The sequence below is a fragment of the Callorhinchus milii genome, unplaced genomic scaffold (genome assembly GCF_018977255.1).
Source record: "Callorhinchus milii isolate IMCB2004 unplaced genomic scaffold, IMCB_Cmil_1.0 Scaffold13, whole genome shotgun sequence".
NCBI classification, from domain to species: Eukaryota; Metazoa; Chordata; class Chondrichthyes; order Chimaeriformes; family Callorhinchidae; genus Callorhinchus; species Callorhinchus milii.
Window position 1 is genome coordinate 14,937,995 of NW_024704754.1, and position 24,025 is coordinate 14,962,019.

Consider the following 24,025-nt stretch of genomic DNA (forward strand, 5'->3'; position numbering starts at 1 on the left):
GAACCTCGGGGCATAGTGGCTGAAGGCACGGCCGCCGAGGGTGGAGCGGAGGACTCGGGGGATGAGGAGGAGGTCAGACCCGGAGGAACGAAGGCAACGTTACTGTTTTGAGGAGAGAGGAGGTCAGAGAGGTCGGGGGGTGCAGAGGAGTGCAGGGACTTGAATACAAGGGTGAGGATCTTGAAATCAATCCTCTCTGGGATAGGCAGCCAGTGCAGTCTGGCCAGGACTGGGGGGATCGGGGAGCAGAGTTTTGTGCGGGTGAGAATGAGGGCGGCAGTGTTTTGAATGATTTACTAAGCAACAGACAGAATCAAAATCATATTACCCACTTCAACTCTGGGCAACAGCAACAGGTCAGAGAGGTAGGAGGGGTCAAGGGCATGGATGGCCTTCAAGGTGAGGATGAGGATCTTGAACTCGATTCTCTGGGGGATGGGGAGCCAGTGGAGTCGGGCGAAGGTGGGAGTGATGGGGAAGTGGAGCCTGGTGCGCGAGAGTACACGAGCTGCAGAGTTTTGGATGATCTGCAGCTTGTGAAGGGAAGAGTTGGGAAGGCCGATGAGGAGGAAGTTTCCATAATCGAGGCTTGATGTGACGAATGCGTGGGTAAGGGTTTCGGCAGTAGCTCCTTGAACTCCCACAAATCCACCTCCACTTCCACTGCCCGGAAGCCCGCACGTTAATTTTATTTATATCATTAAGTTTTGCATCAGCCAAGCCACATTTTCATACAGTACTGTACTACTAACCTGATCTTTATTTAACAGCAACTTGTCATTGGCAAAGTATCAACTGCTCGAACTCAAGGTCCCAAAATGCTCACACTCAAGTTGCACAGCCATCCTATTTTTGTACAGATATTACCACAGTTCGCTTTTCCCAGCTCCAGGATGACCTTCACTCATTGTCTCTTGGCTACTTCTTCTACTGCGGTTGCACACCGTTTCTGCTTATTTTTGTACATATTTTTAACTATTTAACTCTCAATCCTTGTGGAACATTCAGTTGCTAATAGAAATATACCAAAGTACCCTGAGGTGAGTCTGTATATTTCAACGACTAGGGGAAGCTCCCTTGATGGATGGGTAAATGCAACACATCACTGCCTCTTCAGATAGATTAGGATACAGGTATGATTGCTGATATGGACTAAGACGTTATCACAAATTTAACCTCTGGTCTGGGATGAGTTGCTTTCGGTGCCTAATCCATGTTCTGAGATAAATTGCTGGGACAGGGAGTGGGAGCTCTTTTGTATAGATTGGACAAATTCATTTTCTTAATTTCTTAATTCTTCCTCTTTCAACATTTTCAGCATAGCTAAGAGCATTCTCTTTGATGAAGTTTCAATCACGGAAAATTTTCTAAAGGGTTCCTGCTTTTCTAAAAGGTTTCCGGTTACGTGACATTGAAAACCAACAAAGCTGCAGTACAACAAAAACAAGAGGGATACTCTTCGGTCTTCATTTTTCCCTCATTCAAAAAAAGACGCTACTCTAAAACTCTTTCCAGAAACACAATTTTTTTTTTTTTAAATTTATTAATCTCTGTATTCCATTGCCAATACCAGTTGATACTGAAGGACCACATTACAACATGCCTAGACCATATGCTTTTGGTCTCAAACTGCAATGTGCGGATATCATGCTTTTCATAAAAGGACAGTGTTAAGGCATATAGATCCATTTGCAGTGGATTCTCCACAAGGAGATATAGCATCCATTGCACAGTGCTAAACCTGGAGAAATGCAACTAGCCCAATACTAAGAGCATGACCTCCTTGAATATAACACATTCTGGGTGAATTACAGCCATAAGACTAAGTACTGTACCCAACTCCTCCAATGAAGGGGTGAGTTTGTCATGTACATTATCCAAAGCACTGGCCAAAAAAAACATTATCCATACCATCTATGGTGCTCATGCTACTTGCCTACCCATTGGAAATAAATGCCCAGATGTAACAAATGTTGACTGTGCCACTAATTTCTAGCTTTGCAGGTTCTATCACTGTGAGATATGCTAGAAATATTCTATGAAACAGAACCATCTGTCCCTAAGCATTCCCTTGAAGAACATACATTCCACAGAGGAACTCATTAGAAACCACTTTGAAACCCACTCTATGGTCTCCCTCCAGTATATTTATATTAGGAGCACGCCATACCCACCGGCTGGGTCCCTAGCTTTAACCCCCAGCCTGGCCTAATCCAAGGGTTTGGCACAACATGAAGGGTGCACATGCCTCCAACCCCTGCCCAAGGCCCACAAACCCAGATTATTCCCACCCGGAACTCAAACAACAGGCATTTTGTAAATTGATTTACATCGATTTTGAAGAAAATAAGCATGTCAGATTCTGTGTGGCATCCCAATAGGTCTAATAGATATAAACCCCAATAGATTGAAGCACTATGAGGTGTTACCTACATGAAGGGCAATATATAAATGCAATATCTTGTTGTCCACATACAAATTCCTGTCCAAGGCCCAACCTAGGTCTTACCTTGGTCTCGAGATTGTAATTCCAATTGGATCACAATCCTGGCAAGTCAGTGTAGAAGGGTCTTTCTTTTGTCTGAACTCAACATTCCACCCAGTGGACCTCCAAGAGGCAAGCTGATACTACACTGATGACTTGCATGCATATAGCACCCTTCATGTGTGGTAGCACACGGAGCAACGGCATTGTTTGACGCCTAGCGGGGGAGAAAGGGGATGTGATTGTAGGCATATTTGAAGAGAAAAGTTTGCAGGTGGGATCTGAAGACAACAAAGAGACAACAAGGTGAAGAGATTGAGGCAGAGAGTTCCGGAGGGCTGGGTATTATTTCAGATGAGACATTAAACCAAGTGAACAGTTAAATATCTGCTGATGCTTCATATAAACAATTGGTCACTCAATTCGTGGCTGTTTGTGGAACATTGCTGTGCACAAATTGAAGATTGGTGCTGATACATAAATCACATGCAATAGGGGGAAATTGGTGTTTGGATAGATGGATGGTTGGATGATTGAAATAGTAGAAAGCAAAGAATAGTGCTAAAAGGTTATTTTCCAGTTGGAGGAAGGTAGTTTATCACAGGAATCTTTTTTACATTTATATCAATGATCTTGACTAGGATATAGTGGTTATGGAATCAAAGTTTGCAGATGATACCAAGCTAAGAAGTATTATGAATAGTGATGAGGATGATAACGGCTTGCAGGACATTTAAACAGATTTGTGCAATGGGCTGATCAGTGGCAGATGAGGTTCAATGAAGGGAATTGTGAGGTGATTAATTTTGATTAAAAAAATTCATATTGAATGGGCAGTGCCTTGCAAGGAACAAGGGATTTGGGAGTCAAGGTTCACAGGTCAGTGAAAGCGGTATCACAAGTGCTAAAGGCTGTAAAGAAAGCTGATAGTATAAGGATAGGGCAGGACTATAGGACTGCAGCAAAATCTTTGCTCTGTGAGCCGGTGCAGGCTTGAAGGGCCAAATGGCCTCATTGTGCACTGTGCATCTAAATAGGCACCCACATTTACCTACAAATAGTCATTACAGTTACAAAACTCTTAAGCCCTTTGAGACACTTCAACGTGATAAGTCAGGAGCAAGTATTATATCTTATCTTTACCTTTCTGGCCCCTCTCTCACCATGTCTCTTCTATGTATGTATATATTATTCAATCCCCTTCCCCTTTAAATTTTTGATTTGCAAGCATCTCTTTTCCATGTTGTTTTCTCTCATGAAATGAACAACAGCCCCGTTTGTTATATAGGGTAACTGCAGATGTCACGTAACCACAAAGTCTTTAAGCTTCTTAAAGAGGAAGGGGTCCTTAGAATTTTTTCCATGACAGAAGCTTCATCAACAGAGAAAAGCTGTAAATAAAGGGAGGATGCATAACATTTGAAGAATGAGGAAGACTCTACATGGTAGGTAACCTCGCGATATCAGTTGTCTTGTGAATTTTGCTTCTAATCTAACTCTGTTACTGACTATTTCAAATATGTAAAATATATAACATATAAATGTATAACAATTGATTTTCTAATTGGCAGGCAGATTATTCAGCTTTGTCAGGAGATCAGCAAGAGAGAAAAGCGAAGCTTCTTTCAGAAAAGGTAAATTAATTAACCAACTAAAATGTTTTTTGGTAAGTGGTTTATGTGAAATAACTAGTGTGATGGGAATGCCGACACACTATGTAAGACACAGCACCCAAGCCATACCCCATGATGGACCTCACCTGCTCTGTCTCCTCGGTGAAACTATTTGTACTATGTTTTTAATCCCACTGTGGAATTTTACTGCTCTCCCAGTTTTAGGAGATGAGGAAACACGGTTGGTGCATTTTCAACATCTGTTCATATAACAATAGTACAATTGCACTTGTATAACACCTCTCATGTAGGGTGACATCTTTGGGTGCTTTAGAGAGAATGTGCTGGACAGTGAACAGGGATGATGTGGGAAATGACCACAGCCATGGTTGACAAGGTAGGTTTTAAGGCAGCTTTTGTAGACTGATTAGGAAAGGGGAGTGAGGTAGAAGTGTTGAGAGACAGAGGTTGAGAGGGTGAAGGCGCAGTGGCTGAATGCCGGGCTACCGATGGTGTAGCTGTAGATGATAAAACTGGAAGCCGGTGAAGAGAGCATTTGAAAAGTTGCATTTTGAAGTGATAACCCTATAAATAAGGTTTTTGGCTGCAATAGCATCAGATAGGAATGCAGGTGGGCAATACAATACAGTACAAATTACTTTTTTATAACACCTTTCACTTCAGGAAGACGTCTCAAAGCGCTTGATCTTATTGTCTGGGTGCATGGGCCAGGGGTGAGAGTCAAAGAAGATAGGGAGGGTAAAGGTGATTGAAAGCATGGTCATAGAGACACACCCTGAGACAGACCTTGAGCGAGATGTGGGAGGAAGTCGGAAAGACTCTGTAATGGAGTTCCAGAGGGAGAGGGAGTAGAATGATTGAAAGCCCATCCACCTATAATGGGGCAAATAGGGAAGCGACATGAAGCAGTTCAATGTTCATTGAGCAAAGGGAGTGGCCGAATTGGTAGTATTTAAAGAAATTGCAGTGTTGGGTGGGGCAGTACCGTGCAGGGATATTAAGATGAAACTAGAAGCTTGAACTCAATGCCTGATAATTACAGAGGGATCTCACTGATTTCCAAGCTCTTAAAATGGTGCTTCGGGAAGTCACTGCTTATGTATTGCACACATGGGAGGCTCGCACTTTGATCAGGAAGGAGCAGGCTGGATTCCATTCTCATGTGGGAATGTGTGGGACAGGTTGTGACTTTGTATGAGATGGCAGAATGTCGTAACTTACATTACATTACATTAAGTTCATCAACGTTCGCAAGGCTTTTGACCTAGTGCCTCATGAGGCCCTAATGATGAAACTGGAAGCCATGGGAATACTTGGATTCAGGAGGTAAGGCAATGCTGTCCATTGTCACCCACCCTATTCCATTTGTTCATCAATGAAGTATTGGATGGCATCGACGGGGAAGGACTTGGTGTGTCTGTTCCAGTCCTCTCTGATTGGATTGCTGCGCTTCTGTTTGCAAATGATATTATGCTGCTGGAAGACTAACCTGGGGACCTTCTGCGCTGCACCCGTCAGCTTGAACACTAGGCCAACCAGTGGGACTTGGTGGTGGGTGCCCCAAGTATGGAATCATGGTTCTGCATGGCCCAAAGGAAAGACATTGAAGGAATTGATTAGAAGATACAAGGGGCATCAGCCTCAATTGTTGACACTTATCAATAGCTTGGGTCATGGTAGACACCAACACTGGACACTGTCCTGAAGGAACACGTTGAGAAGGGGTGAAGGGTTTTCTGGTCATGCTCATCCATCTTCAAGGACAGCAAGGTCCCAATATAGGTCAAGCTTCTGGCATATAAGACCTGTGTGCAAACAGTCCTCATTTATGGATCTGAACTCCTGGGGATACAGTGAGGCTTCCTCTGACCCATCTGGAAAGTCCAGCAGTGAGGTGGATTTATGACAAACAAAGGAAGCAGCTGCAGGAAGGGAGGGCTGTGGCCTACGCTGACCTGTTACTAAGCACCCTGGAGACAAAGTCGGCTTCACAGCGGGCACATCTATTTGCCAAGGCTCCTCACATGAGGACCTGGATTAAGCAGCTGGTGCTGAGTAAATCTATTACGCGGCATTGGATTTGGACCTCAAGAACATTAAGGTCACAACCTGTCCTGTAAAACTTCCCACCACTAAACAATAGACTATTCCAGAACTCTGCAGCCCATATCCTTCCCCAGACCAGGCTCCGCGCTCTCACCATCCTCCCTGACTTCAGCCTCCAGATCAAATTAAATATCTTTTTGGTCCTCCCACCATGCCAGTGTCTGTCTCACGTGGCAACCCGGCACCATGCTTAAAACTATCCAATCCAAACTGAGATGTTACAGATCCTCTGACACTATTCGAAAAGAGAGGGGAGTTTCTCCCAGTGTTCTGGCCAACAATCCCCAAAATTAAATTGGTCATTCGCACAATAGCTGTTTGTGTGACATTGCTGTGCAAAAACTGGCTGCTGCATTCACCCACTACACTTTACAGTATATCCTGTAAAGTGCTTTGAGGCATCTTCCTTGATGTGTAAAGTGCTATGCCAAGTGTAAGGATTATAATCATTATTAATATATACCTATCACTGAATTTTGAAGAATGGCCACGTCAGCCCATAATCCTGGGATTTATGATTGATATTAAAGAGCAGTGAACGAAAACTCAACAGAATCTTAATTCAAAATGTTACAAAAGTTCCATTATTTGTCAGTCTCCCATTATTCCAGTGTTCTTGTGCTTTTGGATTGCTCGTCAGAAGCAGTCTTAATCACACTGCATACTCAGTAAGACAGAAATAAATGTCTGGTTTCAAACTTTAATATCAGATTTGCAGCATGATGGATTTTACAAATTTTTCTATTATAAAAAATGATGATGTTACATAAAATATGCTTGTATAATTATTATTTTTGACGGAATTCGAGATTCTTGTGTCATTTTTATAATAGATGAAGATTTAATAGGTGACTTCTTATTTTTTTTTGTGCTTAGGCCTGCGAACCAAATAATTCAGGAAACAACAGGTACGTTTTATATAGAGAAGAAACCACAACTGCCGTACATATTAATCTTGCCTTCTGAGCAGTGGAGTCCTGTAGCTCAGTGGTTAGAGCACTCGCTTTGCAAGCGAGAGACCTGAGTTCAATTCCAGGCAGGACGAAACCTTGGGAAGTTTCCTTACTCCACACAGAGCCCTAATAATAATCCCTCCAAAAGAGAAAGCTGGAGAGAGGAACATCAAAAAGTGACATTAACTGCTGACAAGAAAAAAATCCTAGTTTTGTTTGGGGATGTTTCCTTCGGCTCCATCCAAGCCTCCTAGAAACAGGTATCATTACCCACCTTAAATAAAAGCATCTGATGTGCTCCCAGATTCAATGATTGGATTAAAAGCAGCATTGTCAGAAGATGCTTAAGTACTACGAATAGCTCACCAATATTCCAGCTTTCCCTTCGGCTCTGTGTTAGTGTGCTGGTAACTCACTACAGCAGCAATGTGGGTGTAGGAATTAGCATTAGAGATGAGAAAGTGAATATAGCACAGGAGTCAGTATTCAGGAGATTGGCTGAATACCAAGCTGAGCAGGGTCAGATGATCAACAAGTTGTTCAAGATTATTCAAGTCAATCAACATTTGGGAATTCAGAAATAATGCTGCCTTATCAGTACAAAATAAATATTGATGGTAATTACAGTATTGCAGTTACTGAGAATGATCACTTCGGCAGAGGAAATGAACTGATAGATTTTATTATGCAAAAGTTAGGACATTCCAGAATTCTTCCATTATCAACGAGCATATATAGATAACAAGAACAAATTATTGACTTTGTGTAACCAGCCACAGTGGTGTTTTCCAATATCACTCACTCTTAAAAGAGTCAAAGAGCCAGCACAGACATGATGGGCCAAATTGCCTTCTTCTGTGCTGTAAATTTCTATGGATCTATTTGTGGTACATCAGCAAGATAGCACTTGAGTGCAATCACACTCTGTCATTGCAGGATACACTTTCGATCCAATCCCCAATCCCAACCATATTGCTGTGAGGGAGCTCTGGAAATAAGATGGTAGGAGGTGGAGATGGTGGAATGACAATGACTTCAGCTTTGTCTCTCCCTCCTCTGATTCCGTAGTTGGAGGGAGTATTTGAGGAAGACCTATCCACATATATTCTCTTCAATTATTTACGAACCATGGACTTATAGAAATCTACAATACAGTAGATCCATCACATTAATGTTGGTTTTGCTCCACCAGTGAAGCAATCTATTCTTTTCCCAATTTCCTGCTCTTGCCTTGTACCCTCTAATACAACAGTTTCCCAACTGTCCAATGCCTTGGGATGTCCTCCCGACGTGAAAGGCGTTCTATAAATGGAATCTTGTTGTTGTTGTTGTAATACCTTTCCTCCTCGTGTTCTTATCTACGTTACTATTAATTGCTCCCAATTGATAATAATATTTAATAGCTGCTTCCAATAACCAACCATGGCAAACTATTCCATATTCTGATAATCCCCTGGGAGAAAAAATCCTTCCTATCTTCTCCTGTTGCACTCCTAATTATAATCATAATTCATGGCCACTTGACTTTGAATTGCATACCACCCATTGCCAGAGACCTGGGACAAGATTCCCACCACTGTACTGATGGAGAAATAGAGGAAAATGCGGGAATAACAATTTAATTTTACCCGTTGTTGCAGATTTTGGACCCGAAGATGGAGGATGGGATTCCGATGAATTTGTAAGTAGTAGTTTTTAAATATCTCTCGTTAAACTATTGTTCGAGTCAGATTTATCCCACAACGTTTCCTGGAAACATTTCCATACGTTTGGCATTACGAAATATAATAATCTGCTTCAGTCAGATGATGATTATGAAGATCCAGACCAGGAACAGGAATCGGAGGATGATGGGGGAGATTATGAATCACCTACTGAACAAGGCAACGACAGTGATAATGACTATGAGCCACCACCTTCCAATGATGAAGAAGCACACCAAAGCAAGATTTTTGCTGCAAAACCAATCTCCAATGACTCAGATTATGCAGGTACTAATGCAGATTTCGCACTGATATGTCAGCATTCTGTGTGAGGGCGGAAATTGTCTGCCTAAGCAATAACAGACAGTTTTAACAACAACATCTGGCTTGTGGTCTGGGTGTCCCAGTGTATCTTGTATGATTACACTGGATGGATGGGGCTACCCCAACCCTAATATCACACTGCCTTCCTTTCTTGGAATTGTTATTATATCATACAGTAACACTTGCATAAGTGTCATCTTTATCAATTGTATAATCTCCTGTCATATATGCATCTAGGTCCCATTCAGTTTTCTATCAAAACCACTTGGATTTATTTGCATAAGTTGTATTAATCATACTCTAACTCGTAACATCCATTTCCCACACTTACAGGCTGCATTGAATTGCTTCCTCCGGCCCATTTGCGAAGTCCAGTATCAAGCAGTAAGGTAGATGTGTAGAAAACAAGGGAAGCGGCTCTGTAGCTGGAGGGAGGGCTCCAGCTTTCGCTGATCTGTCACTAAGCACCCCAGAGGGAGATAGCTTCACAGTAGGCATGTCTGTTTGCCAAGGACCCTCGCATGAGGTCCTGGATTAAGCAGCTGGTACTGAGTAAGCCTGATACAAGGCATTGGACTTGGATCTCAAGACTATCAAGATGGCAGGCCAATCGCAAGCTGTCCTGTAAAGAGCATCCCACCACACTGAAGGCAGATGTCTTCCAGATAGCTGATGAGGAAACTCTGAGGCTTGGGGCAACAGCTGCTGGAAAGTGTTATCTGAAGCCAGCCTGCGCTTAATACTCTCCAGCGTTAGATAAGCAGGATGTATCCCTCTAGGAAGAGAGTGAGCATTCCATTCCAACAAATACTCTGGAATTTCCATGTGTAGGTAGGATGCATTGAACTCTCAGTTTGGTTTGGATACTCTTAAGCATGGTGATGGGCTTCTGCATGTATCAAATGGCACTTTTGGCTGAGCACCCCCAAACATTACTGCTCAATCATTAAAGAGAATCTCCAGAAAACTCCACTGTTCTTTCATTATAATGACTAGGAGATAGCTATTTGCAAAACAGACTCTTTTTTTTGCCTTAATATTGCCTTAATTTTGCCTTAGGTTTGCCTTAACTTACAGATGTTCTCTCTTTTAAGAGAGAACTGGATAGGTATCTGGGGAAGACGGGTTTGCAGGTTTATGGGGAGAAAGCTGGTGATTGGGGTTAGTGAAAGTGACTTGCTCTGTCAAAGAGCCGGCACAGACTCGATGGGCCGAATGGCCTCCTTCTGTGCCGTAACATTCTATGAATCTATGAAAATCTATGAATGTGCTGCAGTTTTAAAATAAAATTATCATATTTTTACTTAAATGGCTACCTCCTAAGCTCTTTCAGACTCATGCCTCATTACAGTGCAGTAGAGAGCTGGCTAAATTACAAGCCATATAACCTCACACACGATGCAAATAGATATTTTTTGCTGGTGTTAAAATCCCAGGTTCACTTCTGCATCAGAGCCATTTGTGAAAAAGTGCTCAAGTGGTTAGCCAGTGTGCATATGCATAGCATTCTACTATACATAGAAGTGAGATACAACTGTGGCTCCCCATCTCCCAACAGAGATAGCTCAAGGTCCTTACCCTCAATTATAAATCCTTCACAATCCAGCACCTCACTATTTCTGATCTACCCCACTCTCCTGCTCACCCCCTACACTCGGCAAACTCAGGCCTGCTGAAGATTTCTTGCCATCTTCATCTCAATATGGTGGCTGAGGTTTCAGCAACTTTGCCCCCAACCTGTGGAATTCCCTCCTCTACCCCACCATCTCTTTCTCTGCCTTTGAATCCTATCGCAAATCCGACCTCTTCCTCTCCCTCTGCACTTCTTCCCTTGTTCAGTGTTTGACACTGTCTCTGTGAATCACTCAACATTATCCTAAATGAAAGCCACTATATTATAATAATACTTATATTTGATGTCATGTCATCTCGACATCTCAAAGCACTTCACAGGGAAGACTGTAAAGTGGATTGACTGTGTATTTTGTGGGCGAAATGTAAAATGCATGTTGTGAAACTATTTAAATGCAGAAATCCATTTTTTCTTATTTCCTTTCAGATAAACGGCCAACATTAAAACCAGGACCTCATCCTCCTGTACCACCTCAGCGTCCTGGGTCTGTGCCTCTTCTCCCATCTGTAAACAAGCCCAATATTGTAAGTACCTATTACAGGAAGACTGTGTAGAGCAACGGACTTTTGAGTTGATTCTGATTCTGTGCAATTCTGGTGCTGGACAGCGTTACTGTGTTACTGCAAGTCCTAAGCATGCCAGCTGGCATTTGAAATGTCATGCCTCAGATTAGCCATCAGTTGTGATGATTCATTCTATGTGTTATAACACATGAGGATCATAAGGCAATTTCTTCTGTATCCATCTGCACAAAGAGTAAAGAACAAGTAGCCATTGACATCCTTTTGCGAATATCAGGGAGGGTATGACATGCATTATCTTGTAGGCTTTTGGTTACAAAGATAAACTATTTTGTACTGAGTTGTTTTGCACAAACAGACTAAATGTGCTCAGGTACCTTTCATGAGATTTTCAACCTCGTAGGTCATTTACACAAGAACCAAAGAGAGGTTCAGATGAACAACAACAAATTACATTTGTTAGAGAGAGCTGTACTGTGGATCTCTAATCTAGTAACGTGTAATGTGGATAATGGGTGAAAGGGGAGATTCTATTCTACTGCAATAACATTCCTGACCTTGATGTCCATAACATTGATTTCACACAAAAACAATACAGATCGGTATCAATTTGTGAACAAAAGAGAATACTGGGGATTGCATTGTATTATTTGGTAAAGTACTAATGAAGTTGTTTAGTTTCAGGCAAACATGTTGCCCAATCTATCAGTGAATGAGGACTCTGGGCACAACAAAGAGAGGAGCTTCCCATCCAATGTTTCCAGAGGTACATTATGTTAATGATGATCAGAACTATTGATCATGATCTCAAGTTATTTGTGTGCTTATCTGTTTTTAAGATTAATTTTTGTTTTAAAGTAATATAGTGTGAATGTGACAATGTTTGAATCGCTGGAAAATTCTTTTGTGGGGGTTGGGGGTAATTTTGTCTGTTTCTTCCACCTTTACAAATGAAGCCTGGAGTAAACAAATGCCAGCCATAATGCTTCGGGAAATATTCCTCAGGATATGTTTACCCATCTTGGTAATCCGCCATTGGTTCTTAATTGGTGTCAGGGGTTTATAAATGGTAAATAGCTACACATATTTACATCTGTTTGCTGCCAAGAGAGGGAATCATTTACAAAAAAAAATCACCAGAATAGTAGAATGTAGTCCACAGACATTACACTATAGCTTGGTGAGGTACTGCTCTGAATGATTTTGTATGCAAAACTTGCCTACAAAAAATTGAAGAAAGAATAGATAAATAAATAAACTGGAAAGAAGGGGAGTTATGGGTCCATGAATATTTAATGTTATGTGGAAATCCAGACTATTATTTGTTGGAAGATAAAATGGAACGGGGAGTAAAAAAGAATGCTATCTCAAACCTGTGACATTGCTTCCAGAGTGATTTGGAACAAAATCTACATTTATATAAGCTCCAAATCATTCTTCCCAGGCAAAGAGGTGAAGTTTATACACAACTATATGCAAATCATAATTCCTTCAGATCCATCAATGGCTATATACTGGAATAATTGTATATTTTGTGGGTGAACGTTGAGCCAATTTGCACAAAGCAATGTCCTACAAACAACCATAAAGTGAATGATCAATTTTAATTGGGGGATTATTGACTAGGACGCCAGGAGAAACTCCCTTCTCCTTTCGAATAACGCTGTGGGATCTTTAGCACCACCTGAACAGGAATATGGGGCCTGGTTTAACATTTCATCTGAAGGACAACACCTCCAGCATTGGTATCCCACAGTATCCCCAGCACTGCATTGGGATGTCAGCATAGACTAGGAGTTCACAGTTACAATGTAGGTGTTAAACATACAACCTTCTGACTCAGAAACAGGAGTGTCACCACCGAACCAGACTGATACACAATTTTTCAGTCCCAGATTTGATTTCCAATCTGTATTCAATTAGTTGATCTCAGCCATGTTGCAGAACGGTACAAGAATTCGCCCACAAGTAAACAGTATATTCTGTGAAGCGCTTTGAGACGTCTAGAAGACATGAAAAGCGCTATATTAAAAGTAAAGATTATTATTATTAATTTGGGAGGAATTAAATAAGCAATTGGCACTTGTATGCACCTGGAGCCAATTTGCTTGCCACTATATTCAACATTGAATAAGGAGAGATTTGCGTGATGAGTGTCTAAAGTAATGCATTTTATCCCATTCCAGCTTCACAACTCTTTCTGAAATGAGTCCAGTGCCTTGGTCTGGACAACCCTTACTAGTATCTATTTCTAGCTGTTGATTATTTACTGTGTAAAGATATATTTTATGTTTGTCCTAAAATTATCCTTCACAAGCCTGAACTTGAACGTGGAGTCCTGTAGCTCAGTGGTTAGAGCACTCGCTTTGCAAGCGAGAGACCTGAGTTCAATTCCAGGCAGAGGGCGAAACCTTGGGCAGGTTTCCTTACTCCACACAGAGCCTAATAATAATCCCTCCAAAACAAAACAATAATAAATTGGTCATTTTCAATCTACGACTGTTTGTGGGACATTGCTGTGCGCAATTGGCTGCCACATTTGCCCGCAAATATACAGTCAATTCACTTTACAGTGTGTTCTGTGAAGCGCTTTGGGACGTCCTCCCGACGTGAAAAGCGCTATATCAAATGCAAGGATTATTAATATTATTATTTATTATTGTGAAACAAAACTCCAGCGGAAGGCAAAAAGGAATCAAACGTATTCAGTAAAGGAAAAGGTGAGAAGAAGAATATTCCTTACATTTGGTATAGTGTCTTTCCTGTCAGGAAGTATCAAAGAACTTTACAGGATATACTGCAACGTGCACTGACTGTTTTGTGACCAAATGTGGCAGCCAATTTGCACACACCAATGTGACCCACAAAAAAGCTAATTTTATCAGGGGAATTGTTGGTGAGGACACTGGGAGAAACTCCCTTCTCTTTTCAAATAGTCCCATGTGGGATCTTTAACATCTACCTGAACAGGCAGACGAGGCCTTGGTTTAACATCTCATCTGAAGGATGACAATTTCAACAATGCAGCAGAACCCCAGCACTGCATTGGAGCATCAGCTTAGACTATATGAGTTCCAAGTCTTGATGTGGTGCTTAAAATAACAGAAACTAAAAAGTGGGAAGGTAAAAAGTAGATAAAAAGTAACTCCCACTTGGGGAGAATAAAATCCGCAGTCTCCTGAAGAATAAAATACAGAGTATGCCAATAAACAGCACTTTGCTGGCACATTCATATTTGAGTTGGAGATCTGACAGTTTTTCCACTATTTCTTTGCAGCCCCTGTTATTGACCGAAGTAGAAAACCTACCACGTTTGAGCATTCAGGCCCACCGATTATTGACAGAGATTCCCCAAATATGAGTAAGTGAAATTGCTCTATTCATTCATTTCAAATCTTTATTTATTCCATAGCACTTGATTTATTTCCATGTTCAGTGACACACTGTCAGCACCGTCTTACTCACTGCTCAGTGTAGTGATAACAGTTAATAAAATTCTATTCCAAACACGTATCCGTGCCTTTGTCATCTCAAAATTAGACTAGCTCCAATAATTTTCTTGTCACCCGCCCTGGGTCCATCGCTTCCAACGCATCCAAAACACTGCAGCCCATAATCTCTGCTACATCACCACCAACAACAATGATATAGCGGTTGTCACGTGGAGTAGAGCTTTGAATGCTTAGTGACGGAGGTGACCATCGACACGGTTGAAGAGGAAGGTCTTCAGGTGGGATTTGAAGATGAGCAAGGTGGGGGCAAGGCAGAGGGATTGAGGCAGAGAGTACGATTAGTTTCGGGGCGTAGAGACTGAAGGCACACCTGCTGATGATGGAACTGGGCACCTTTCCTCTCTCCCCCAAACCAGTTCTTGACACTTTCTGTTGTAAAATTAAGTGAACGGAGGGAATGAGAGACCTACAAAAGCAGTGTACAAACCTAAGCCTGCTGAGGACTGGGGTAAGGGGGTGCGGAGTTTGGTATGGGTGAGGATACAGTTGGCAAAGATTTTAATCGGTTGGATTTTATGAGTGGTGGAGCTGGGGGCAAGACAGTATAAATTTATGCATAGACAACCTGAATCACTCAGACTTTAACAATCAAGCAGAACCTCACAGAAGGCAAGGTGTAAAATCTCTACTCCCAGAGATCTTGTCACAGCAGTCAAAATGTCTAGCACTCTGAGGGCTGGGGGTGAGGGCGACCTTTACCCACTGTACCGGGCATTCATTGCGAGAGTTCACCACATTCACATTTTGCATCGACACCAGGACGATATGTGTGATATAACCCCTGCTCTTGTTTTTCAGGATTTCATTATATTTCTATATTTTATTTAATACTGCTTTTCACATTTCAGTAAAGAAACTTCCTTTTCAAGAAAAGGTAAGGCAGTTACTCTCTCCTTTCTCAGTGATGCTTATTTTCTGTGTCTCTATCTCCAAATGAATCAACAACAATAAAATTACATGTGTAAAGCGCCTTTCACAATGGGAGGATGTCCCAAGGCGCTGGACAGACAGAGTTACAAACCCGAGCTGAGGGTTGGGGTGGGGGAGGGGGGAGAGCAGGGGGTAAGCAGGGAGATCGAAAGCATGGTTGAAGAGGAGGATCTTGAGGTGGCGAGGGAGGGGGCGAGACGGATGGATTGCGAGTATGGAGTTCCAGAGGGTGGGTGCAGAGTTGCGGAAGGCCCGCCCGCTGATAGTGGGGCGATCGAGACGCGGGACATGAAGCAGGCCGCAGGCCGCTGAGCGGAGGGAACAAACAGGGTGGTAGAGGGTTAGGAGAGATAGGGAGAAGAAAGACCGTGGAGGGCTTTGAAGGTGAGGACCAGGATCTTGAACATGTATCCTCTGTGTGATGGGAATCCAGTGGAATTGGGCAAGGATGCAGGTGATAGGGTCGCGGAGCCTATTGCGGAAGAGGACATGAGCTGCAGAGTTCTGGATGATCTGCAGCCTGTGGAGGGAAGGGTTGGGGAGGCCGACAAGCAGTGAGTTTGCATAGTCGAGCCTCGATGTAATGAAGGCGCGTATGAGGGTTTCGGTGGCCTGCGGTGTGAGAGTGTCAGAGCCGAATCAGGATTTATCTTTGTTGCAAAATCATAATGGAGGTGAGATATAAGCCTTTGCATACCTACAGCAGGTACTGCTGCAGTATTCTACGATTAAAAAAATGTTTCAAGGCAGTTCAATCCAGGTTTGCCAATTCATCTCTGAAATAACCATTGAATAATTTTTTTTAGTTGCATTGAAGCATTTTTAACAAAATGTGTTTTAAATGTGGTGGAAATCATGTAAACTGTGGGGATGCAGCACTGGGCATGAATGCACTTGTAAAAAGGTTTTTTGCCCCAAATTTGAATTATTTCCATACAGATTACATTGTGAAGAAGGATTCTTAAATAATAATGTAGTAATAATCTTATGTATTTGATATAGTGGTTTACCACGTTGTCGAGATGTCTCCAAGCGCTTCACAGGATTTACAGAAAAGAGTAATTATTGTGTATTTGTAGATGAATGTGACAGCCATTTTGCACCCAACAATGTCCCACAAATAGTCATGAAGTGAATGACCAATTTTATCCAGAGAATCATTGGCCAGACACTGGTGGAAACTCCTTTCTCTTTTCGAATAATCACCATTGGATCTTTAAAGTCCACCTGAACAGGCGGATGGGACCTTGGTTTAACGTCTCATCTGAAGGACAGCACTTCTGACAATGCAACACACCAACATCACTGCATGGAAGTGTCAGCCTGGACTGTGAGTTCAAAGTCCCGACATTGGGCTTGAACCCACAACCTTCTGACTTAGAGGTTAGAGTGAACTGACACCCGTTGTGCTTAAGAGCAGAATTAGGTAACCTAGCAGGGGATGTCTTAATAATCTTAATCTTAATGTCTTAATAATAAAATTAGTCACTCACTCCATGACTGTTGTGAGACGCTGCTGTGCGCAATTGGCTGCCGCGTTTCGCCCGACAAAATATACAGTCAATTCACTTTACGGTTTATTATATGAAGGGCTTTGAGACGTCTCGAAGACCTGATAAGGCGCTGTATCAAATACAAGGATTATTATTATGGATTATTATAAAAGGATATGGGGATGGAGTAAGGAATTTGGAATACAGTAAGTTAGCTCGATTGGTATTAAAACTAACACCATTTTCTGCTCAATACGCACATGGTGGCCTCCTCCTGTGCGATAATGTCTATGAATCAATGATTTTTAAATCTTTTCACATTTATGTTATGTTTATTTGCAGCTACCAATACCAACACTACCCAGGTAAATTGAACTATTGCTCCATTTATGCCAAACTAGTCCAGAATTATGTACATTCATTTTATCATACTGTACATTAGGAGAAAACTAATGAGGTTAGAAAAATGTTGTTTCAAATCTATGGCCAGCTAGGTTTAACATTAGGATGAAGGCATTACATGGTACTTGATGGTTATGGATTATTAAGGTCAGTTATTATCCACAAAATAAAATCCTCTGTATTTTGCCAGTTTTTCATAGAACAATTGGGGGAGAGGGAGGGTTTCATAAAAAAAGGGTAATTTCAATGAAAATTATGATTTATTTTGGAATAATAAAAAATAATAATAAAAAATAATAATAAAAAATCTCAAGAAAACAAACCAAAACTAATCAAAACAGTTACTTTACCGATGAACACAATTATTGATACAATAAAACAGTTACTTTGTCACTATAGTACAGTCCCACACTGTGCCAGGCCTTCCATTTTTGCCACTGTTTCTGACTCTTCTTCTCTCATTCCTCTCTCAACGTGGGTCTGATTTGAATGGCTCCCAAACCATCATATCATAATGGGGTTCGACTATTACAAAACAAGAAGGGAATTTAGGAAAACGAGTAGCAATAGCACCGACACCACTGGCTGAGTGGCCCCATTCTGCGCAGAATATTTATGTTAATGTGCTTCAAACAACTTGTATTTTCTAGGCCTTCTTTTGGTAGTAAACCAACCGATTCGTTCCCCCGGATGGCGAAACCAACTGTGTCAGCAGATAGAAGTAATTCAACACTGGGACGGAGACAGACATCACCACGGTAAGTAAAATAGATTCAGTTATCTCCTAAATGCAATACAATGCAAAATTACAATACAAATTTACATTTGTATAGTGCCTTTCACGTTGGGAGGAGGTCCCAGCAAAATAGAGAGCGAGGGTGCAAGGTGAGCAAATGAGAGTGGGGTGAAAGAACAGAATCTAATTAGCTGTCCCTCTCAACCCCAGTAGAAGTTCGAAGCATTTTTGAAGAAGTTTTAACCTGAGCTATTTTTTTCAGGCCCTGTGTACCGGATAGGAGACCTGATGTAAGTATGCAGAGGAAAATACTACTATGACTATTATCCACCAGAATAAATCAATATTACTAAGGAATTAAGATGTTAATCGTAGAGATTTACTGGAACAGAATTTCACCATTTTCTTTCTTTCCTTCAGTCTTGTTTCAAGATATTAAAGGATCTTTCTCTTTATTCACAGGAAGAAGAGGAGAGTGAGTAAACCATGTTAGCTGTGTCTCCCATTGCCTGTACCTCTCGCACATCCTTTTTACACCTGTCTACTTCCCTCTTGAAACCCAAATGGACTCTTGGCAGTGCATTCCATATCCCAACAACTTTCTGAGTGAAAACATTTTGCCTAACCTTTCATTTTGCTGTTGTGACTATCTAGTAACTGTAGCCCCTTGTCACCAATCCTCCTACTAATGTAAATAGCTTCTCCCTTGCCAGTGGAAACAGTTTACCCTGTCAAAACCCCTCATAATTTTGTAGACCTCTGTCAGATCCCCTCTCAACCTCTCTGCTCCAATGAAAGTCGACCCAACTTTTCCAATCTCTCCTCATAACTAAGCCCCCTTATCCCTGGTACTGGTGCCTATGGAATCACACCTCAGCATGATTACCAGTTTTCAAGTAAGGAATTGGAAGTTGAACCTCTAATGTCCCCCACTCACCAGTTCTCTCCATTCTTAACTTGCAACGGAAAAGCATTCTCTCCAGCCTGCACCAAAGCCACTCTGAGTCAAATCCTAGGAAGTGTGATCTCAGGGCCTTGACACCCTGCAATCCATTGGGGAATCTCTATCAGCCCTTCTCCGCAGCTGAAATAAAAATGTAATATTCTGCCCTGTGTATCCCTGGCGAATTCTGTATCCGTGAATGTAGTGTTGTTCAGTGCCATTCATTATAATTGTGCCTTCTCCTGTCACAAGACTTCCACTGGAAGGATGTAAGGTTCTGCTTGCAGGAAATTATACTCTTCCCTCTTCTGTTCAGGCTTTTCTCAGAGACCTTTACCTCGACCTGTTGATGCTGCATTGAATGCCAACACGTTCCCATACAGAACTCCCAGACCAGGACCCAAGCATTGCTTCCCAGGAGGCAACAACCTGCCCCTTTCGAGTGGAGAAAGGTATTTGTCCCAACTGCAATCTTCCTTCATCAACGATAACTGTTATATCAAACATGAATTACATCAATCTGTCGATTCCAAAGATAAGTCCAATGTGCAGTGTTTGAAAGTGGGGCCAGAAAGGCTAAAAACCCACAAATGGTGAGAGAGGAATGGAAAGTGACATGAAGCTCACTGAGTGAAGGGACCAACTGGGTTGGTAGAGTTTGAGGAGGGTGCAGAAGTAGAATTGGATAAGACCAAGGAGGGATTTAAAGGTGAGAACAAGGATCTTGAACTGCTGGGGACTGGAGAGCCAAGTAAGGAAGGGTGTGATAGGCTCTGAGACTGGGGCAGGAAAGGATGTGGGCTGCAAGATAGTCTGCAGCTTGTGTGGAGAAAGGCTGGGGAGTCCAGCTAGCTGAGCATTGGCAACGTCAAACCTGGACTTGATAAATGCATGGATGAGGGTCTCAGTGGTCTGACCAGAGAGGTAGTGACAGAGGTGGGCAATGTTTTGGAGGTGGGGAAAGCTGAGCGAGTCAGAGCACAGATGTGGGATTGAAGCACAATTGGGAGTCAGACAAGATTACACTAGCTCCGTGAGATGGAATCTGCATCCATGCAGGTTGATGCAATCAGCGCCTGAGGTGAAAAGGGACTGATGGGAGCCAAGCAGGAGAGCCTCTGCCTTGTCAACATCTTGTTAAAGTAAGCTCACATCCAGAACTTGATGTCTGACAAGCATTTAGTCAGGACAGCAGTGGTTCTGGAATAAAGGATGGAGGCAGAGCAATAGAAGAAGTGTCATCCACATCTGTGTGTACGTTAACCCCATGTCTGTGGATGACATTGCTGAATGAGAGCATATTAGTGAAGAGGAGAGGACCAAGGACAGAGCCGTGAGGAACGCCGCATGTTACCATTTGGGATCGGAAGAAAAAGCTGTTAGAAGAGACACAGATAGGGTAAAATTGAACCAGAATAGGACAGAACCATGAAGGTAGAACTAAGAGGAGAGGCGGCAGAGAAGAATAGAGTGGTTAAAAGGTGTTCAGGTTTAAGGTTGCATGACACTATTTGAAAGAGAAGGAGAGTTTCCCCCAGTGCCCTCGCCAACAATCCCACAAATAAAATTGGTTATTCACTTCATGCCTGTTCACTTATAAATACACAATGACTACACTTCACAGTAAAATCCTGTGAAGTTCTTTGAGACGTCTCAATGATGTGATAAAGCACTATATCAAATGCAAGGATTAATTTTTCAGTATACATACGCACCAGATCCCATTTTACTACCAGCTCTTTTGCCCACCGTGGATGTCCTTTATGCAACAATAATGACAGCTGAAGAGTTTAAATCTGCCTGTATGATATCAGATTAGATTGGAATTCAGTTGATAATTTGTTTAACTCCAGTGGCAGCTGATGACGTTTTCAACAGGTGAGGCAATCTAAGTTTGCCTCGCCAAGCAATCTTGTTACCACAGCAATGGACCCTTAACACATGCCCGATGTCATGCCCTCCCGACCGCTGCCCTTGCTCCCACACCGATATCGGAATGATCGCTGGGTGAGGCAATGCTTCACCTGCTGAGCCACCACAGTTTAACTCCACTAATTTTTTTTTCTGTATCCCCCGACAACAGTCTATCACCAAGTGGATCCTTGCCACCACGTTTTCAACAAGGTAAGGCATTGATCCTATGATTCTATAAGAGCGGGGGAGTGTGACTGATTGGGTAGCTCTTCCAAAGAGCCGGCACAGTCAGAATGGGCCGAATGGCCTCCTTCTGTGTTGTAATATTCTACGATTCTATGGTGTGAATCTATCCATCTGCACTGCTGACACTCCAGTCTCAGAGTAAATGCTCTCTCACAAGCTGATCTTGAAATGTAATTTTCATTTCCTTGTTTCTGTACGTCTTAAGAGGTCGAGATGCCATCTGGTGTGAAGAGCGCTACATAAATGCAAGTTGTTGTTGTTAAAATGCAGTTTGTAACACGTTTGCTGCACAGAAGTTCGAATGGCTCATTCAATAAGTTACTTGAAACGTCTGTGTGAAAACTAATAAGATAATAGCTGTATCTACACCACCATCGGAATTTATTGAGCGTATTGGGGTCCAATTTCATTTGTAATGAAAACACAATAATGCTGCTTTCAATTTAACAAGTCAATTTGTGATGAACCTGTGAGGTTACTTGTGAAATGCAACGTTCAAATGCTTAATTGGAGCTGATTAGCTGTATTTGTTGACCTCACATTCCATGCGTCGTTGCTGTTGTTGTTGTTGATGGACAACCCTCCTGGCTCAGGAAAAGGACTACCAGTACAGAGTTTGAGCAGAAGCTGCTTACCTCTGCATACCAATCAAGGTGTGTCAGAATGTCTCTCTTGGTCTTGCTCTCAACTCTGAGTCAGAAGGTTGTGGGTTCAAAACTGTGTCGGGACTTGGAACTCATATAGTCAAACTGACACTCCATTTCAGTGCTGGTAGGACGCTGCATTAAGCGCTCTGGGACGACACCCCACATGAAGGGCGCTATATAAATGCAAGTTATTGCATTGTCAGAGATGCTGTCCTTCAGATGAGACATTAAATCAAGTCTGTTCAGGTGGATATTGAAGACCCCATTGCACGATTCAGAATAAAAAAGATAGTTTCTGACTAACAATACCCCAGATAAAATTGGGTCACACACCTCATTTCTGTTTGTGAGACATCTGTCGTTTTTGCCTATAAAACACATTTTACAACGTATTTTACACTTTAAGGTATATTCTGTGAGGTGCTTTGATGTGGAAGAGGCTGTACAAATGTACATTTGTGTTTCCATTTGTATTTGTTGTAAGGTGAAAATCGCTTTTGATTAACTATGCTACAGCTGAGTGATTTTAAAATAGCCAAAGATTAACAAATACATTTCCGTTGCTTAAGAAAATTCATGAGGACAGTTCCAAACACTTCATTTGAGTGTTATAAGAGAGGTAATAATAGGGTTATACATTAATTATAACTTCCACACCTTAATAGTTTTCCCATTAAAAGATACAGGAACATAATCCCTTTATTCAATAGCCATTTACTTGACAGTATCCAGCAGCTACCAATCCTGGCAGAATTTTCAGCCCAATAGTCCGTCAGAGAGAGAAAACTTTTGTTGTTCGTTCGGAGGAAGTTTAGAAATATAAACTCTGTGGTCTGTTCAGCAATGGCTGTGGTCATATCGCATGACTCTGTATTTATTTCCTGTTACTCTCTGCGGCACTAGTACTATTTACAGATCCTATCGCTTTCCACAAGACTGCATTTTCAAAATGACTGCTTACAAATAAATCTATAAAAATATATAACATTTTCTAAATACGGTATTGCCTACACAAAATGCAGTGCATATTTAGAAACTAACCAAAACAGGGTTAGCGTTTAAAAAACATTTTAAAAACGTTTAGAATTCCCCAAATTTTGCCCCTATGTTTCTATTGAGAAAAGAAGGCTCAGGGGAAATCGCATTTTCATAGAATTATAGAATCATACAGCACAAAAGGAGGCCATTCGGCCCATCATGTCTGTGCCGGCTCTTTGAAAAGAGCTATTCAAATCAATCCTACTCCCACGCTTCCTCCATTACAGGTTATAGATAAATTGTGGTAATGAATTACAATGAATTATGAGTTAAACTGAACTCTAAGAATATTTCTAACATGAAAAAAATGGTCACTGAATCCACGACTCTTTGTGGGACACCGGCATGTGAACTGGCTGCCGTGTTTCGCCCACAAAATATAGTCAATTCACTTTACAGTATATTCTGTGAAGCGCTTTGAGACGTCTCGAAGACGTGATAAGGCGCTGTATCAAATGTAAGGATTATTATTATATTATTATAATTGCTTGCTTAATGTTGTTTCTACCTTAAAGTTGCTGATTATATTTCCAATACGCAGATGTCAAGCAGTCTTTCTCAAGAGCCCCAAATGATGTGAGACCACCACCACCTCTACCATCCAGTAAAGGCCGGCCCATGGCACCAACACCACAAGAAGAGGTATGGGAAGGTAGCAGTGTCTCAGTTAGCACTAGCAATCCATTGTATCATTATAGACCCGGGTTTGATTCCCGGCTGGGCGAAATGTTGGGTAAGTTTCCTTACTCCACATGCCTGTTTACCCAGCAGTAAGTAGGAATCTGGTTGTTAGTTAATTGGCAGA

General features: G+C 41.9%; 1 protein-coding gene across 1 annotated transcript in view; it reads left to right on the forward strand.

The window, feature by feature from the left end:
* Positions 1-24,025, forward strand: part of LOC103177322 (lymphocyte cytosolic protein 2) — a 60,516-nt gene that overhangs the window by 31,890 nt on the left and 4,601 nt on the right. Inside the window, exons 4-18 of the mRNA XM_007891438.2 lie at positions 4,057-4,119; positions 7,102-7,133; positions 8,819-8,859; positions 8,980-9,169; positions 11,265-11,362; positions 12,038-12,125; positions 14,637-14,720; positions 15,720-15,745; positions 17,637-17,659; positions 18,347-18,454; positions 18,695-18,722; positions 18,895-18,907; positions 19,692-19,827; positions 21,459-21,499; positions 23,762-23,862. Coding sequence (XP_007889629.2) covers positions 4,057-4,119; positions 7,102-7,133; positions 8,819-8,859; positions 8,980-9,169; positions 11,265-11,362; positions 12,038-12,125; positions 14,637-14,720; positions 15,720-15,745; positions 17,637-17,659; positions 18,347-18,454; positions 18,695-18,722; positions 18,895-18,907; positions 19,692-19,827; positions 21,459-21,499; positions 23,762-23,862 — 1,072 coding nt within the window. The remainder of the gene's footprint in view (positions 1-4,056; positions 4,120-7,101; positions 7,134-8,818; positions 8,860-8,979; positions 9,170-11,264; positions 11,363-12,037; positions 12,126-14,636; positions 14,721-15,719; positions 15,746-17,636; positions 17,660-18,346; positions 18,455-18,694; positions 18,723-18,894; positions 18,908-19,691; positions 19,828-21,458; positions 21,500-23,761; positions 23,863-24,025) is intronic.